The sequence below is a fragment of the Pyxicephalus adspersus genome, chromosome 1 (assembly GCF_032062135.1).
Source record: "Pyxicephalus adspersus chromosome 1, UCB_Pads_2.0, whole genome shotgun sequence".
Classification (NCBI taxonomy): domain Eukaryota; kingdom Metazoa; phylum Chordata; class Amphibia; order Anura; family Pyxicephalidae; genus Pyxicephalus; species Pyxicephalus adspersus.
The window spans coordinates 151,789,217-151,808,357 of NC_092858.1; the positions used below are offsets into that span (position 1 = coordinate 151,789,217).

The 19,141-nt window shown below is 38.2% G+C and overlaps 1 protein-coding gene across 2 annotated transcripts in view; it reads right to left on the bottom strand.

The window, feature by feature from the left end:
* TBC1D23 (TBC1 domain family member 23) overlaps positions 1-19,141 on the bottom strand; it is a 31,851-nt gene that overhangs the window by 12,004 nt on the left and 706 nt on the right. For both annotated transcript variants that reach the window (XM_072431558.1, XM_072431551.1), the window contains exons 2-8: positions 9,164-9,275; positions 7,744-7,849; positions 5,885-6,089; positions 2,686-2,809; positions 1,632-1,756; positions 1,507-1,553; positions 573-676 (exon numbers count right to left, since the gene is read on the bottom strand). In XM_072431558.1, coding sequence (XP_072287659.1) covers positions 573-676; positions 1,507-1,553; positions 1,632-1,756; positions 2,686-2,809; positions 5,885-6,089; positions 7,744-7,849; positions 9,164-9,275 — 823 coding nt within the window. The remainder of the gene's footprint in view (positions 1-572; positions 677-1,506; positions 1,554-1,631; positions 1,757-2,685; positions 2,810-5,884; positions 6,090-7,743; positions 7,850-9,163; positions 9,276-19,141) is intronic.

Here is a 19,141-nt window from a genome sequence, read left to right on the forward strand (position 1 = left end):
AGGTCTGAAGAGTAAGGTGTACAGCAAATATTTACATTTTACAAGCTTTGATTAGTTTTCACAAAGCTCCCATCGGTTATGTTCCTAAGGGTTTGACACATGTTGCATAGGAGTGCTGGCTGTTGGCCTTTAGTCAACTAAAGACTACTAACAACTTGTTTTAGGTCAACAATAACCTTCTCTCTAAGCTTCGCACACTTTCAAAGTAAAAATATTTTCAAGGCAGCCACTTGAAGATTTGCAACTGCTTGATGCCTTACTACCAAAAAGAGAATCCTTTTTTGTCCTTTCTGGTGTAGGGGTACGTCTCTGCCCTTAGTTTAAAGACAGTTTATATGCAGAGCTTAGTGCAACAGACAGAACAAGTTTTTGCTTTTTACACTGGTAAGAACCTGGCAAAGGATGGTTAGGAAAGACCTGATTGGTAAAGTGGTCACAGGTATTTGGAGAAATAACAATTCAGCACCAAAGTCAACCGGACCAGGAGCGATGGCAGGAAAGTAAACTTCCCAAAAGACCTAGAGAAAAAACACTGTCTTTGCAAGCAAAGTAAACGGGCAGCAACTACTCACCTTTCGGAAAGACACAGGAGTTTTATTGTAGTAATGGTGGGCTAAACTAAACAGGTCCTCAATGTCACCAACCTCTAGATGTGTTGGAGGACTTTCTAGAAATTCTGTAGGAACGTAGAAAAAATAAAACAAAAAAAATTAGGTTGTGATAGTTGCCTGATACACTTTCCTATAGATGCTTTACTCTAATTACAATGACTACATATTCACTTTAATCCTCACTTTCTAAAAGACTAAATCTTGCATGATCATATAGGATTGTTACAGGACAGCTGGATGTGGGATAGAGTACACTGATGTTTTGACATACTGAATGGAAAAGGCTACACAATTTAAAGTGACACATTTTTCCTATTCTATGATTTACACATGCTTCAACTTTTTCCCCAGAAAGATGCCCATGGCCATTACTAGGCTGATAATAGCTCATATAAATAAAAGCAGGTGTTTCAACAGACACGTACTGCACAGAGAGACCTTCCAGATCTCTGTATAACAGGGCAATTCTTTATTCAATCAGAAACCCGCATCAACAGAAATAGAGAAATTGGCACTGCAAACCAATCTTCTGGAAAATTCTAGCTTTTTAGAAACTGATGTAGTGGTGCTATTACTTTTTTAGTCACAGAACAAAAGCAAGTTCAGAAGTTATTCCTAAGATTATTTTTTTAAATTTTTATTTGTGGTTTGGAAATTTTAAGGCCGACTGACTGACCAACATTTTTAAAGAGGTAATCAGCACATTTTTCTCCCTTGAAAATGATACACTACCATCCCCTTTTCACTATTCGATCACCGTGTGTGCTGTAAGCATTCCCCCCAACTTTTTAGTAAAGCATCACATACAGCCGAGACATCAATAGTGCTTTGTCATATCGTCATAGAAACATGAAATATTTATGTTTCAAAAATACATTAGTGGTCAGGTTCTTACTTATAAGCTCTTCTTTACTTTCCATTTCTTCTGCCAGAACGGTATCTCTGAAAAGACATAAAAGCCCATTAGTGAAAAACAGACTCAAATCTTCTACACATCAGATCCTCAGCCTGTGTACTCACTTTATATTGACGAGCATTATCAGCATCAAGAAATACATAAAGAATGGATCTGCCTGCTGTAAATAACTGTCCCAAATTGCTTGAGTGACTTCCACTGGGCAGTGATATGCGAACAGGCTTCCAATCTGAAAAACAAAAAGCGGAGAGAGGGTAAAATCTTCAATCTGGAAAAATGTACCTTCAGTATTTTACACAGTGACATTTAGAAACCATTTTTAAAGTAAATCCTAACTGGGTGACATTTACCTTTTTGAAGCACTGGGGATCCTAAAAAATTACAATTTAAAAGAAAAAAAAAAGTTTTCCCCTATCTTTAGGGTAAAAATAGGGTTGGCTACACACCATTGCTCTGGAAAGGTTTACTGACAGTGACAAAAACGGACTATGCCAATCCAATGTGTGCCAGCATAGGTAGTTGTACCCTTAATCAGGGTAGTATGTGACAGGGTGACACATGCGCACATTCGGTAGACAGTTGTTACCCCAAGATAGCATAAACATAAAATACATGTTTGCAGAAAATTTAGTTTCTGGGTCATGGTCTAGACAAAGTACTCTAGTTTGTCTGATCATTTAAAATTATATTTTAATGTTAAGGGAGGGATTTCATATTATAAACACTAAAACTGATAGTGGAACATCCAACTGTGGGCGAGAACCCCCAAAACTCCCAGGCTGGACAGAATCAAGATTAATGCTTGGGAGATATTTCTGATGGATTATACAGAAAATTTTAGCCCACCAGGATGTGTGACTAAAATATGATTCTTGGATGGACCCACTGTTAAGCTTTGCTATATGGACTAAAAAATTTGTTATATAAAGTCTTCTATGTTCATAGAAGTTTGTCCGTACACAGGGGAGGTAATTTGATAGGTTACATTTTTTGGTTCCAAAGTAAATGCAGCATAGACTGGGCTCGTCAAAAACCGCATGCAAGGTTTAAAATAAATGTCTCTTATTTAGACCTTGGCAAATCAGTCCAACTGCATTTAGGGGACACATACAATATATTTATCTTTGCAGGGGGGAAAAAAAAAAAAAAAGCAGTTACCCAGTTAAGAGCGTAAAGGTCAGGTGTGATTTTCTTGGTGTCTAGGAAAGAACAGAGCTCTGGCTCATGGTACTGAAGAAGCAGTCGAAATAGGTGAAATGGTTTTCCTTTCTTGCAACAATCCCTAAAGCCAAAAATTAAAAGGTTATCACATATTAATTCAGCATTGCATGTCCTAATTGAAGTATAACTTGTTACATATCATACATGTATCCTGCAATGTTCACAAAATCATAAAATTCATAAAGTTCATAAAATACTAACATTTGAAAAAAGAAAAACTATGGAACAATGGAATGGCATAACAAAAGATATTTACTTTAAGGAATTTGGTTGGCTAGAGCCAAATATTTTTTTCTAACATGTCCTAACTAAAAGCAGGTATACATTGTAGTTTCTGAACAATTTTATAGCTTTTAGTAATCAGGGAAAAGTCAACCCTGATAAGTGACTTAAGGCAATAAAACCAAAGCATCAGCCAGACAGCTGTAAAACTAGCTTAAGAAGAATAGGTAAGGAATGGAAGTCTACATGCACCTGTCACAAAGGGTATTCTTTAAAAAGGTAACTAAACAAAAATGTAATAATTTGCTGCTCAATAGTCCTTAAAATGACTAGGCGGGACTGGAACTCTTTGGGGGCATTTTACCTTTTTTTTTTTTTTAACTTCAGTAACACATCCTATTCTAAGAGGACAATGCTCACTCACTGTGTTATATCTAATTGACAAGAGGAGTTAGTCTGGGTTGTTCTCCTGATCTGGACTGCAAGCCCCCATTCTCTCCTTTATATAGAGGGAATGTATTTGCAGTTCCTAAATACCAGCTAGGAAAAGGTGATAATCATGGCTTTAGTTTTGTTTATAGGAACAAAAGCTCAGAATAAAAAAGGGAATTAATAACATTTATACCTCAAAATCAGCCATGTAACTAATGGTATTATTTAACTACTCGCAAGTAATTAAAGAAAAGCCCCCCAAAAAAATAAAAAGCAGGATAATATCCTCAATCGAGGGCTATTAAGAAAAGCACAATAAACAGTTCTGCTCCAATGTGCTTTTAATCGGATGGGGGGGAGGAGTTCAAAAAAAGAAAGATTGTTAATGATTCCTGTCCTATCATCTGTACAGTGATAACAGGGTTTACACAACATAACAGGAGACACATCTCTTGCTTTATGAAGAAGAAAAGACACACGGCAAAGTTGGACTGTTTTGTTTAGACTAAGAATAAAAGGTTATGTGCAGAAGTTAAGCTTTTACATTCACATGTAGAGGGCTGAGGCATGGAAACACCACCATGTAACCTTGTTCCCACAGGGAAAGTCTTTCTAAGATTCCAATGACGTAATACGACAGGGCAGATTAGACAGATAAAGTCTAATGCAGTTCTTTAAAGCTTGAGAAGTCCTTTGCCACTAATCCTGGACAGCCTCAGAACTTTACTTAAAATGGATCCGGTTGAAGAAAAGCTGTGCTAAGAGCAGCATTGCATCAATGTACTGAACGGTCAGAGCAAGGTTCAGCGACTGTGATGAAAGCCAAACAATAGATTTTAAGCCAACTCAGGATGAGAATACTTTCTACTATGCGTTTATGGCTTGCTGAAAGCGCAACACAATAGAAATGTTATAGGGAGAAAGGTTAGTTTAACTATAAAAAAATGAAAAGTTTGTATTATTGAGCTAGGAATATTTTTGTATAAATTGGTAAATGGTAGAAATAAAAATAAAGTAATACAGCTACTTTCGCTTCCACTGGTAAGCAGTTGCATATGCTGGGTGTTTGAGTATTTGCAAATGGCTTGTGTATGCAGTTGCAATGTGGTAACCACAATACAACCTCATGGTCTATCGCAACTTAACTTTAATATTGCCTAGACAGAATATAATTTTCTCTGTAGAACTGAGCGAAGTCCCTTTGTCTTCCATAGACATGGGCTTTAATATTAAAACAAAAAAAAAAACATTTTCTGTGGTATTAAGCAGGACATATCAAGTCACCATATCAAGGACCAGGACCACAAGTAAAATCCACAAAAAGATAGATAATTGTTGTGGTTATGTGATGTTGTCTATATTGTAACCTGTGGACAAGTCTTTATACATGTTCCCTTGTAATTTTGATAAGAAATACCCAAAGCCACATTGAAAAAGTTAATGTTTTATTAGTTTAATCAGGGAGGAAAAGTGTATGCATAATAGGATTTAGATGTCAGATGCTCAAATACAGCAGCGAAAGATAAGGCCTGGCAAGTTTTTTCTCTCTTATGAGCCATGGCTAATCGAGATCTTTACTTACAGAACTCAAGCTTCCTGCTATTATTATTCACTTCTTTTAAACTAGGGAAACCAAGACTTTCTACTGATAGTTTGTTAGATTTACTATACCTATAATTGTACTGGGACTGTGCTTCAACATCTCCATTGTAGAAAAATAGGTCATCCGTATTAGTTTAGCTAGAACGCTAATGAGCTACATTTCCCTTGAGGAGGGAAACTTCTTTTTTTGGTAAATGTTGTATATGATTGTACAAAGAACTGCTAATAATGAAGATGGTGAATCAGAGTACTGATTTCTTTATAGACTGCATGTATAGATTGGAAAAGTCTAGATTTAACAGGTTTCACTATATCTGGTAAAGTGAACTTAACCTAAAATGCAGACACGTATCCTTATCAATCCATAACTTGCACCTTTTGTTTGTCTGATTTTACCTAAGGTCCAAGATGTGCAAAAAAAACCTCAACTTCCTCCAAGCTGACATTAGGTATTACCCCCAGCTGGTTCTAAGCTCCTAAGGGGCTGCTTCAGGCCTGTCCACTGAATTGTGGTGTGTAAATGTGTTGCAATTTGAATGTTAACATGCCTTGCAGTAAGGCAGACAGATCATTTTAAAATGCTGAACATCAAACAGTGTTGATGACCGCAACTTGGCTAAAGAATATGCAAACCTCATGACTGGAGTTCAAGGGTTAAAAGAACACTGCTGTATAATGAAAACAAATGTAAATAGAGATTTATACATAGTTATAGAAAAGGTCAATTACAATATTATTATATTTAATTTTTAGATTTTCATTTTACATAATGGTCTGCTTGATATGATAGTATGCACATGAAGCACAAATCTAATTACATGACAATATATACATTAGCAGAGAGAATTGTTAGTTAAGGTTAGAAAAAAAAACTCAGTACCTGGGAATAAACTTATTCATTATTGCATAGAAGCAATTATATAAGTCGCTGCGTGGTAAATTGAGGTCTACCAGTGGTTTCAAGAGGTGAATCCAGCTGACATCTTCATGATATTTGACATTTCGGGATTTACAGTAAAATGTGACAACAGATTCAATATCCTGAAGGACTGATGTTTTCCTGTCTTCCGGCATAGAAAGCTGGTCTAAACACAAACGTAACACAAGATTATATTAGCAGTTAAGGACTGATAAAGGAATAAACGGGGGGGGGCTCAACATTTTTTTTAGGTAAATATACTTTTAATGGGGCTAGTGACATGAAAGTTACACTAGATGTCAGTAACAACCCAAGCAATCCACATAAAGAAATAAAAACAAATATGTCTTTAAATTAAGTCATATGTAATAAAATGGAATGGCACAGGGAAAATCAGTATTGAACACATGAATAGGAGGTGCAAAATGGCATGGAAACCCAAGGAAACTGCTGAATCTCTCAGTATTTGGAAAACAATTCGGCCCCTATCAGTGCAAATTATTATCAGCTGGTTTCATCCAAATTGATGGCTTATCATTTCACCCTAAACCGGCCACAACCCAGTGCTCCTTACAAGATTTCTGACAGAGGAGTCAAAAGAGTTGTCCAAGAGCCAAGGATCACTCACAGAGAGCTTCAGAAAGACCTGGAAATGGCAGGTTCAGTTGTTTCAAAGAAAATAAGTAATAAGCTCCACCCACAGGGCCTTGTGCTATGCACGCTTACCGCGCAAGAGTCCACTGCTGAAGAAAAAGTATGTTTGTTTGTGCACAATATTTGAAAAAGCCAATAAAATACTAGAAAATTATATACTGATCAGATGGAACCAAAAATGCGAATCTTTGTATGTAATTGCACTCACCAAGTTTGGAGGATGAATGACTCTGCACATGACCCAAAAAAAAAAAACACCATACCAACAGTGAAGTTTGGAGGTGGGAACATCATGGTGTAAGGCTTCAAAGTGCCAATAGCTCCATTAGAAATATATTTACCAAAAAAAATTGACGTGTTCAATACTTATTTCTCCGCTGTAAATCAGACAAAATGTTTATTTTTGGCGTTTTAAAGATGTTGAAGAATGGACAGTAAGCTCACAGTAACCTACATTCCAACCTTCAATATCAACGGATAATGGTTGTTGGCTGTGGTCAATGCACCCAGCCACATTTTGCTTTATTTTTATAGCATATGTTTGATAATCTCGTAAAAAAAAAAAAATATATACTATATACACCGATCAGCCAAAGTATAATACCTGCTGACAGATAAGGTGAATAAAATAAAATGCTGGCCATGACAGAAAGATGTCAGAACACTGCACCACAGCTTGCTGTCTATAAGGTTGTGTAGGTGCAGGCCAATCAGAAGGTTCTGCTGAGCTGTCTAATGCGAAAATGCTCACAATAGGCATATGAGCATCATAACTGGACCACAAGGCAATGGAAGAAGATGGCCTGGCTAGTTATTGTTTACTGGTAGATCATGTGGGTGGCTGTTCATGGATATAAGACTGCAGCATGTGCTGCAGTCTTATATCCATGAACCAGTGCCAAAACTTGCAGCACTATAAGAAAAGGTAGGCTGGCAAAGTCATTGTGACATAAAAGACTGTTAATGTCTTGGTGTCCAGAAGCCTCGAGACACCAGCGGTCCTGTAAAATTCATAGTCAGAAATGTTCCAGCAGCACAAGGGGGATTTAAATAAAATTAAGCAGGTTTTAATGATTTGGCTTACCAGTGTATGTGAGAAAAATAATATGAAAAATGTATATTTTATACTAATGTCTGAATTATAACAATCCCATTTGTAGTCATACCTATGAGATTTTGGCAAGCTCTGTGAATTATTGGCTGTTCTGGAAGATCTAGAGAATCATCCCAGGATGCTAGACTGTCTCCTTTTCCTGCCACGTTAAGTGCAATCTGTCAGAATAAAATACATATAAATCACAAATCAAAAACTAACAACATGATAACAATAATTAATACATTTGATGAATAGTTTACTCTAAAGCAAGCAAGGATTAGAAACATTTTATTACTCTCTTGTGGACACTGTAGATGTCCTATTCATAACCTTGCACTACAGGTTTAATCAGCAATACTTTCCCCCCAGAGACTAAAAACATGGTGTAACAAATTTCTTGTTTATGATTGGCTGCCTTTAATTAGAAATCCTGTTGCAGAAAACAAAATGAATCTATGTTAACTTCAAATAAACTTAGCATAATGCACCGATTACGCAGATCACACACTTACATAACTTGAGCTGGTGGCAATCTGCAAGGCTGATACATGAAGTCCTGCTGCAAGGTAAATATTCAAAGGTTTTCTTGCTGATTAGTTCACATGGCAGCAAGGGTGAGATAGGAGAGGTCTCATATTTTATGTGAATTAGGTCTTCTTTAAATCCCAGTCAAATTCACAGAAACAGATGCACATTTATGCATTCACAGAAAGCATATCTTCACTAACCCCTATTAAATGTACAGTGCTGCGTAATATGTTGGCGATATATAAATCCTGATTATTATTAATAATATAAATAATATTATCATCATCAACAACTTCCATTTTTTGAGTCTAACCCCTACTTTTCTGTTACAGCAGTTATGTAGGGTGCACTCATGGTTGCTTAGTCCAACAGACACGATTATCAGATCTAGTGCACTTAGTAACAAAATTAGTCTCACATAATCTCTCTGCCACCCTGTAATACATTTTGATTGAGAATGCTTGTGGGAGAGACTGGGCTGTGAGTTAGCATGGGGCACTGCAGGGTGAGTGCAGGAAACAGAGATGAAAAATGTATGTATGGCAATTCCAAGAAAGAAAATCAATCACAAACTAACATTAAGGAGTACAGGTTGCTAGAGATAAAACTTGAGCTTTGTTTTATTAACTTATCATGAGACACTGAAAGCTCCAAAATGAATAAGAAGCCCAACACAGATCTGGTCTCGCATATTAGCTGCTAGCTCAAAAAAGCTAGAAAAGTTCAAGCAGCTGACAAATAGACAGACCTGAAACTGCACATAGGTAAGCAGTTCAGCTACTGCATTGTTGGGTCAAATCTGCAAGCACCTAGGGAGGGGCAAGTTTAGAATTTAGAAGCAATGTACATGATTTTTTATTTAAATATGAAAACTTAACGCATTAATATTATATATTCAAAGAGAAAAAACAATCTCTGCAGGATTTTATTTGATGCATAGTACATTAGTATTCAATGTGTACCTTCCAGACTTTTGCCCTGAGATCTGAAGGAACTGGTCGTCGTTGAATAATGTTTCTTGCAGTTTCCAGGTCACAGCCTCCTGCATCCAGAGCCTCGGCTAGATCTGTTGTCCTATGAACACAGAAAGGCCACATATGAAGATTGCACTTTTCACTAAACAATGCAAACATTGATTTACAGACAGTGTGTCCCCGTGTGATGTAATTGAATCCAATATATATTGTTTACCACCTCCCAGAAAGGAAAATATTAATTGTACAGTGATTCAGCCCAGTGATTTTTTTTTTTTTTTTTTTTGCTACTAGCAAAACAGCAAATAGAAATAAGTTACACGTGATGCTCATTAATACCATAAACATGGAAATGTATGGCTTCGTACACATGTTAAATGATTGTAAAAGATCCTTTCCAATGACAAAAGACTGCATGAGCACTGTACTCTCTCCCCTTGACTTGTACTACAATTGCTCGTGGATCCGCCAGGAGGGATCTATAAACGACGTCAGATGAGCGCTGTACACACCTCAGATTCTCCTACAACACCATTCTCGGACGAGAATCATCTGACGTGTGTACGTAGCTCTAGGGCGAGTTCAGAGCACCTTTGAGATCGATAGGTCACTCCGCAGCACTTTTGACAACAGGCAGCAGTGAGTGGTACTGGTACTGCCCCGATTATTCTCTTTGGAGCTGCCGCCAGGAAAAGTAACATGCAGCATCTCCCCAGAGACAGTGGTTCCTTGGTATGAGGAAGTGGTAACTGCACTGCAACTTCACGGAAATTGTGAACACTGCTTTATCCACAACAACCAAGCTATAATTTACAAAGAATTTGTTTAATCTTCCTCTCGTCTTATATCTGTAAAAGTGATGGAACCACTAGAATATTAGACAAAAAACAAAAAACTAAGAAACTCACAATACCACATAACATCTGTTCTGTCATAGATCTAAACTGAAAGAATGTAATGGCTGCACTGTTTGACACTTTGTTGTAGATCTGTTTAGGAATATATAATAAACATCACCATCACACGTTATCCAGGTTCTTCTACACTGATAAATTTGTATGAAGCTCCTGTAAATGTTCTATACTTTGACTGAATCATCACACAGAACGAGCCTTCTGGAGGCAGGCTGGAGATAGAGAAGATCAATAAAAGCTTCACATTTCATCCTCTCTGTAGAGAATGTGGTGTATTGGATTTATGGGATGTCATCTCTTAATAGGTCTCAAAGTGCCCTGCTAGCAGAATGTTATGAAGACGGCCTCACATTACTACTGCAGGTCACATCAGATACATGTGCGCAGCTTGGACACTCTTCAAATAATTATTAAGCATTTCGGCAAGGATATAGAATAGGTGCACATTAGTTTTCTAATTTATAAGCAGGTTCCTTAATCACTTCCACTTATATGCCTCATTATTGGTTTTTGAAGATGGTATATTGTGCTGCCCATATACTTCTTATCAAGACAAAGTCCCCAAACAAATTAACATGTAAAAGCTTTAAGACTCCTAGGTAAAACCCATTAAAAAAAATATGCAAGTGCAAGCAAATGAGAAAATAAATCCAGACATTAAATACAATTATATATTTGCTATGCTTCAATCAAATTAGTTATTTAAATATTAGGAAAGGAGCTGGTATGTACAGATATTCTCTCCATCAGTTTCAAAGGGTCTGTATGCTCAGAACAAACCCGATCTATCATTTTCTCTAGTAAAGCACCGAACTAGCATTTCAAGGCCAATCACTATTTAGAGTGAGATCATACTTGAACTTTATGCTTTTACAAATCATTTCAGAGACCATTACTATACTGTTAAGGATCTTGGTGACAATACCCTATAATGTGCCATGGTGCTTTGCAAAAGATTATCGCATGTGCTGCGGTCTTATATCCGTGAACCAGTGCCAAAACAAGCAAAACAAGCCCCCACTGATCTCAGTAGCTGCAGGACTGTGGAGCGACACATGCTCCGTTTACAATAGAAATTCAAGTCGGGTCTTAGCAATCCTAGCTCCCCCTATGTACCTGCTCTGTGCTTACATTGGAGATCAGAAGGTTAGAAAGCTAGGAGTACATATTCAATGTGGCTCAGATGTTAGCAATCCGGCCCTTGCAGTACTAGGTCCCATGTTCGAATATCAGCCAGTGCAGTATCTGCATGTAGTTTGCATGGGTTTCCCCCAGGTACTCCGGTTTGCTTCCACATTCCATAAACATGCAGTTAGGATAATTGGCTTCCCCCAAGACTGACCTTAGACTGCATTATTGACATGACTTTGAGGGGCCGCTAGTGACACCACTATCGACTTTTTTAAGGGATGCATACATTTCCTGGTTCTGTTCCCCTGTTCTGATCTAATTTTTTTATTTTAATCTTTTTTTGTTGTTGTTGTTTCTTCTGTGTGTCCTTTTTTTCCTATCTCAAACCTATATGTCTGTAATTATGACTTAAAGTTTCAATAAAGACTAATTGAACTATAAAGGGATGTGTAATATGTCAGCACTATATAAATACTGGTAACACATGTAAGGGATTTAAATACCAATTAAGAATAAATCTGACCACAGATATTACATGTCTGTTTCTGTTAAACCTTGCATTAGACTTTTTAAGATTTTTCTATTGACAGATTGACCAATGCATGTACATACATGCTCATATTCTAACTTCTGACGTGCAATTCCAATATTAGTGTTTCACACTGGAAAGCAACGAGAGAATGGATGAGAAACTTCATTAATCTGGCAGGATCATAGCCTGTTTGTGTATTCAGGGGCCCACAGTCATCCTGACTGCTTTGTAGATTTACTGTATTTGTAGTTCAGTGTTCAACTTAGAATTTTTTTTAGGGTGGGTGGGAAGAAAATGCAGGCTGTATTGTGACCCTTCTAGTTAGTAACCACTAAAAAAACAGCCGGGTGGTTGCAAAAAGTGAAAGCTGAAAAGTGCCAGGCTTGTGCGCCTTGCTAAAAGGGGCTGGGGAGAATGCTGTAGTTACTGGACAAAAAGGACAACAACTTAAAAAAAAGTTTTATATTTACCAGTTTACCAATCTCCCCTGACAGCTGTTTGCTGATAATGCCCCACAAGCACATAGCAGCTACCAAATCTGACAAAACTCCCAATATAACAAGATATTATATTTCTACAGACCCCCATCCCAGGGTAGTTATATCTCAGATAACATCAAACAAGAAACTAAAAAAAGCCAACTTCCCAATGTTGATAGGAAAGGTTTTTATGGCATTCTTCAGCATTGTATTTTACAACAACCTTCTCTGGAGCCCCATGAGTGATAACCCAGCCTTGGCATCAGTGTACAGAGCTCCACTTTCATGGCCCAATCTGCGCTCCAAGCCAAAACCTCCATTACTGCAAGTATGTCGCTATAAAGAAGGCGACATGATAAACAATGAAAATATAAAATAATGTGATTTTATTGGGGGAAAAAAACAATGGAGTTAGTGAGGTTAGCAGAATAGAAAACATACAGTATGTATCAAAAGGTCCCAACTAGCAGGACATAATTTAATTAAACTTTGACCAATATAGATCGTAAGCCCTTTGGGACAGGGTCCTGTCCTGCTGTGTCACAGTCTGTATCTGTCTGTGGTTTGCAACCCTTATTTAATGTACAACGCTGCGTAATATGTTAGCACTATATAATTACTGTTAATAATAATAAAAAAAACAATTTATTGTCCAGAGTAATAAAGACAAAATCAAATGCAGCAAATGTAAGCAGATATTCATATTTCCAAAATGGAAATTATTTTTATCATGCAATACATTTTCCATCCCTTATCAGCAAGGGTTAAAGGATGTGACCAACAAAAACATGACTGGAGGCTTTCCTTCAGCCTCTGACAAAGCTTCCTTTAATGAAAAAAATAAAAATCCTGTGAGGTTCAGTATCATTTCCTTAATAGACATCACATCTCAGATTTCATTTGTCACCAGGATATAGCACAATACATGCACAGAACATAGCTGCGGGATATACGTGTGATGAACAATGAAGGACAAGAACACACCTGTTTTATGGATTAGTGCCTCAGCCCATCACAAGATTCAGTTAGGAATTATATGCCCACGTAGAGGAAGAAGCCCTTTTAAAAATGTATGTAAACATGGAACATTTAGGGCAGCATGATGGCTCAGTAGTTAGCACTCTGGCCTTTCCAGCGCTAGGTCCCAGGTTCGAATTCTCGGCCAGGACACTATCTGCATGGAGTTTGCAGGTTCTCCCCGTGTTTGTGTGGGTTTCCCCCAGGTACTCCGGTTTTCCTCCCACATCCCAAAAACATGCAGTTAGGTTAATTGGCTTACCCAAAAATTGACCTTAGACTGTATTAAAGACATATGACTATGGTAGGGACATTAGATTGTGAGCCCCTTTGAGGGACAGATAGTATCATGACTACGGACTTTCTACGGCGCTGCATAATATGTCAGGGCTATATACTGTGTAAAAATAATAATAATCATAAATCCGGCAATAAGAAAGCAGAATCTATATTTAAGAGACATTGATTGGATGATTTTTCCCTAAGGACACCCATGAAAGTAGGTTAAAGTATTCCCTTATAGGATAAGGCCGCCCCCTAAGTGATGAATTATAATGAAAGAAAGAAGAGGCAGAGGGTTTTTTTTGTGTCCAAAAACAGTACTAGAAAAATTGGTCAAGTAATTAAAAAGTGCAATTACTCAAACAACATAATAATATAAGGTGTGTATACAAACCTAAATATCATAACACAGATTCTAGTATTAGAAATGCTCATACTAGAAAATAAAGAGATAAATCATAGTTTTATACGTAGCAATCATTCAGATCCAGATTGTGAACAAACTACACAGATTTAAGCTACGTACACACGTCTGATTTTTATCGCCCGATAATCGGCATCGGCCAATTATCGGGCGAAAATCTTCCGTGTGTACAGTCGGTGTCGTCCATCGTCCGGACGACCGACCTGCCGGATCCACGGACGATGGACGACAGCCGATCGTAATGAAAGGGAAGGGGAGAGCGCGCAGCAGGGTGCCGCTCCGTCGCTCTCCCCCCTCCCCTCTCCATAGAGCATGAACGGTGCTGTATGTACAGCATCGTTCATGCATCTTGCAGCCCCTTGTCGTTGGAAAGGATCGTGAAAGATCCTTTCCAACGACAAAAATTGCAAGTGTGTACGCAGCTTAAGTCTAGACATAGAACTCCTAGCTTTGACTGGAGTAAAGGTGATGTCTCTAATCCCGACACATTTCACCTCTTCCACCTATTTTCTAGTATGAACACTTCTAATACTAATATAAAAAAGTACTATTTATGGCCACAAAAAAAACTCCTCTGCCTCTTTTTTTCTTTTCTTATAATCCCTAAAGTCATTCTTTATGTGTATTAATCTAAAAATGAATATAGCATAAATCTTTCTGCATGTGTACTGTTTTAGGCCTTTCACTTTGTCCTTTTTTTCTAATAGACCTAGTGATGTGGCCAGAATTCCTCTGTCTCGTTTTTGATGCCGACATGCCAAGCATGAACAGGCAGACAAAGCTGGCATGGTTTTATTGTGCACATGAGCTACTGCTTTGAAGATACAGGACGCTGTGCCAATGCAAAGCATGCCTATATCTACCACTCCCTGGATCTCAGTTTTCAGCCATGACCTCCCCCTAGTTTTAATGACTGAAAGAGGCTCAAAGCAAGCCCCTTGCTGTCAAAACCATAACCTCACACTGTGCAACGCAACATTTCCCAGCGTGATATTCCCTGGCTATCCATAAGCCATGCCACTGCCAGTCCCCAATCTGGCTTCACTTTCTTATGTCAGACCTGGCTGCTGAGATCTGTTGAGGAAAAATTCAAGAAGCAGAGGATAAGGTGAAAGAAACACAGGTTGATTAAGACAGAAGCAGAGTAATCCTTGCACTGCAAGTGCTTAGGTATAGCTTCCTCTCCAGCAAGAAGAACAGTGATCACAGTATTGACATCACAATATCGCACTGCTAATTTTCTAATACCTTAGATCTCACACAGCAGATGTAAACCTATGTGGATTCTGCTATTATTATGAATTAATTTAAAACAAATGTTCACGACTTATGCACAAACTTCACTTTTTAAGTTCAGACCCACATCAAAGTGACCAAACTTCTGATATGATTTGCATGATGTGAGCATTTACCTGATTAACATATCACCAGGCAGGACTTTGCACTACAATGTTGTTTTCAGATCTAAAAGATTGTTTATTCATATTTTTATCACTTGTCAACTTTTTAGACAAAGGGGAAGTCCTGTGGTCAGCTTTTAACAGAAGGAACATGACAGTAGGTCAGTTTGCATATGAGGTTTAGAGTTTCATTTTTCGATTTGATACAATGTTATAATACTCTTGTTTTTCTGTTGGAAAAGGTTTATATGCATTTATACTCTTGCCCGATTTGTAGCATTTGATATGGACATTACTTTCAGTATTGCTCCGTTTCTGATTCTCTTTGTACCATAATTAAAACGGAAAATAAAATAAATTAAAATTTAGACTGGGTGTCGGGTGATAAAGGAAGCTGGAAACTACTGATGAATAAAGTAAAACTTTCCAGAGGAATGCAGGCTGAAGAAAATGGAGACACTGTCATGATCTGTTATTTGTTTTTAGGTAAATAGGGCTTTGAAAAACTTAAAAGAAAATGTCAGTGGGTTGAATTTCCATCACCTTAACCTCTTTCTCTAGTAAGGTGACCTCTGCACCTGATTTCCCAGGACCACACACATCTGTTCCTGAAAGAATCTCACACTCCCGGTTAAAGTTTAAGTATTTTACGTCATAGACAGTAAGCGTATTGATTCTCAAGGTGAGAGCTTCTATCCTATTGATACTACTGACCATTGTCATGTGTCTCTTACACAATTTCTGGACAGATTAAATGCTATGCTTCAGCTATTCATATAATGTGGTGGAGCAAATAACGGTGCTTCTAGTACCAACCACTACATCACTTCTCAAAGGACAACACCTCACTAATAAAAGATTGTGTAAGAATGTACATGTTGGTGATAAACCTTTGAACTGCAATGAAATAAAATGTCTAACCCTGCCCTATCCAGCCCTTCTTTCCTGACACCTCTCCAACAATCTGTTAACAGCCAAAGCGTCTGCATCACCCTGGATCCCAGTCAAAAGCAGACAGGAATGCTGACTACACAAATGTCATCTATGCTTGGCATCAATGTTATAATTAATGTGGTCAGCCAAAAAAAACCACACAGAACAAAGAAAGATTATAGGGATTTTCCGAATACCATAAAATAAATGTTTGTTTTCGAAAAGAAGAAAATAAAATTGGAGAAAAGGAAGTATAAAAAAATGTAAAGAAAACACTACATGTGCACACAAAGAAATATGAATGACAATAATCTATGTAAACATAAGCAGCAGGCTTTAAACCACCAGGTACTAAAACAGACAATCCTGTCATATGATAAATTCCTGCACAAACATTCAGGTCTGGAGCAGGAAACAATCTATTCATAACCACTTGTATGAATGATGTGCAGTTATCAGAGACAATGTGATACAATGTGGAAATACATAAACCACAAAGGTCATGTGACCTCCGAGGAGACGCTGCAAACAATAGAACAGTGTTGAACCCAGATTTTTTTTAAGGCAGGTGGGGTGAAATTGTAAGTGGGTAACAGCCCCTATATTGTGACCCAACCATCCTAAAACACTTGGGTGGTTACTGATAAGTGGCCGGGTGATAAGAAGATTGAGAGAACACAGATATATCTAACCTTTAACATATATCAGTATTTCTCAATCAGGGTCCTTCCAGAGGTTGCTGGTTTCTTGAGCAATGAAAAGTTCTTGCTTCTTAGGTCCGTTAGCACTGATACTAATAGTCTTTTTGGCTATCTGTATTGGGTACTGTGAGCTGTGTATATAGTAATTATAGGGAGGTCACCTACGACCCGGCCGGCAGTTATTTCAGGGGTTCCTCATAATAAAAAAAAAAAAAAACGATCAAGAAAGATGGGTCTATATCTACAGAGTGCATATTAGGTATTTCCCAGTCGATGGTATGAAAGAATGTGTTCTGGCTGGTATATCACACAAACCCAAATGTTACATGCACCAATCAGGATGTGATTCTATTCACTTTGATTTCTTCCTGCATATATACAGACAGCGTACACTCAGCAGGAATTGTTAAATCGGGCAGCACGTTGACTCAGTAGTTAGCACTCTGGCCTTTGCAGCGCTAGGTCCCAGGTTCGAATCTCGGCCAGCACACTATCTGCATGGAGTTTGCAGGTTCTCCCCGTGTTTGTGTGGGTTTCCTCCAAGTACTCCGGTTTCTCCCCACATCCCAAAAACATGCAGTTAGATTAATTGGTTACCCGCGAAAAATTGACCTTAGACTGTAATAAAGACATATGACTATGGTAGGGACATTAGTTTGTGAGCTCCTTTGAGGGACAGCTAGTTACATGACAATGGACTTTGTACAGCACTGTGTAATATGTTGGTGCTATATAAATACTGTGTAATAATAATAAACTAAAGATGTGCATGTTCTTTGTGCTTGCACTGCTGGGATTTTTATGACGGAGGCTTCATGTGTATCAAAACTCAAATCAAATGTATACCAACATACAAGTCCATAGATGTGGGGGTTGCATTTGTCTTTTTCTCAGGCTTCTCCCTGCTGTCTTTTACTTTATGCAGAAATACATTTGCTGTCCTAGGGTAACAATACTTAATGTACTGTGTGTATACTATATATCGATTATATGTATTTTATATATCTCCGTGTTCTTCCAAGCCCTTTTTAGTTGGGTGCACCACCTGGCACTTTTCAGCAACCACCTGACTGTTTTCGGGTCGGTTATCAATGAGTTGGGTCACAATACAGGGGCTGCCACCCGCCTACAATTTCTTCCAACCCAATACACGGTATTGAACCCAGAGACAGGCAAGCAGTTGACATTTTCATAAAGCAGCTAGCTACAAGATCCTATAGATTTCATGTCGCACAGGTTTCATGGATGAACCCCGAGGTTACCAACTTTATTTATCATTACTACAACAACAGATACAGAGGCTTTCCTACAACAACAAGCATGCAGATACTAATACTGGGTCAGTGACACAACAAGGATGACACCTCAGAACATGGATTTTCATGTCACCAATTGCAGCTCTTATGTTTGTAATTTCTGACAGCATACTGATGGAATTCCTCCAGGTCAGACTGACTACACACATGACAGAAGGGAAAATAATTTTCAAGGCTTTTATAGAACAAGTAATTAGTTTCAGAGGAAGAAAATCTGTATTTACTGCAAAGTTTATTACCATACCATGGTATCCTGGGCTTTGTGACCGGATATTCATTAGATCGGCATAGCAAGGTTCAACACCAATATTGCCACCTTCACCGCCCCACACCCGCCCTATGTCTGCACTCCTATCTGTATGATTCCAGGGACTTCTCACCTGTCTCTGTCATCCCTACTGATTTCTATATAATCCCTACTCATTCCAGACTCACATCTCTGCCATTGCTGGAATCCGTTCACACAGCCTAGTCTGCACAGCAGTCCATGATGGGATTTGTAGTTCAAATGACCAGCTGGATGGTTTCTATACCCCATCATTGATCTAATAGTGAACCGTTTGTAATGTGTGTACTGATAGCTGGCTTCCTTGGCGTTACAGAAAGCAATGTGCCCCCAGAGTTAATGAATTACCCCCCCCCAACAAATACATATACAAATTTCTAATAATTTCTTCACAACAATACATAAAATGCCCCCTAACCAGTGTCCAGTGATGGCAAAACAGTGAAGCTTCTGCCCTCAAGATCACCCCCGCCACCTCCTTCTGTCCTCACCGTCACGCCCCCGCCCATCTCCACCTCTGCCCTCGGAGTCACCCCGTTCACCGCCACATT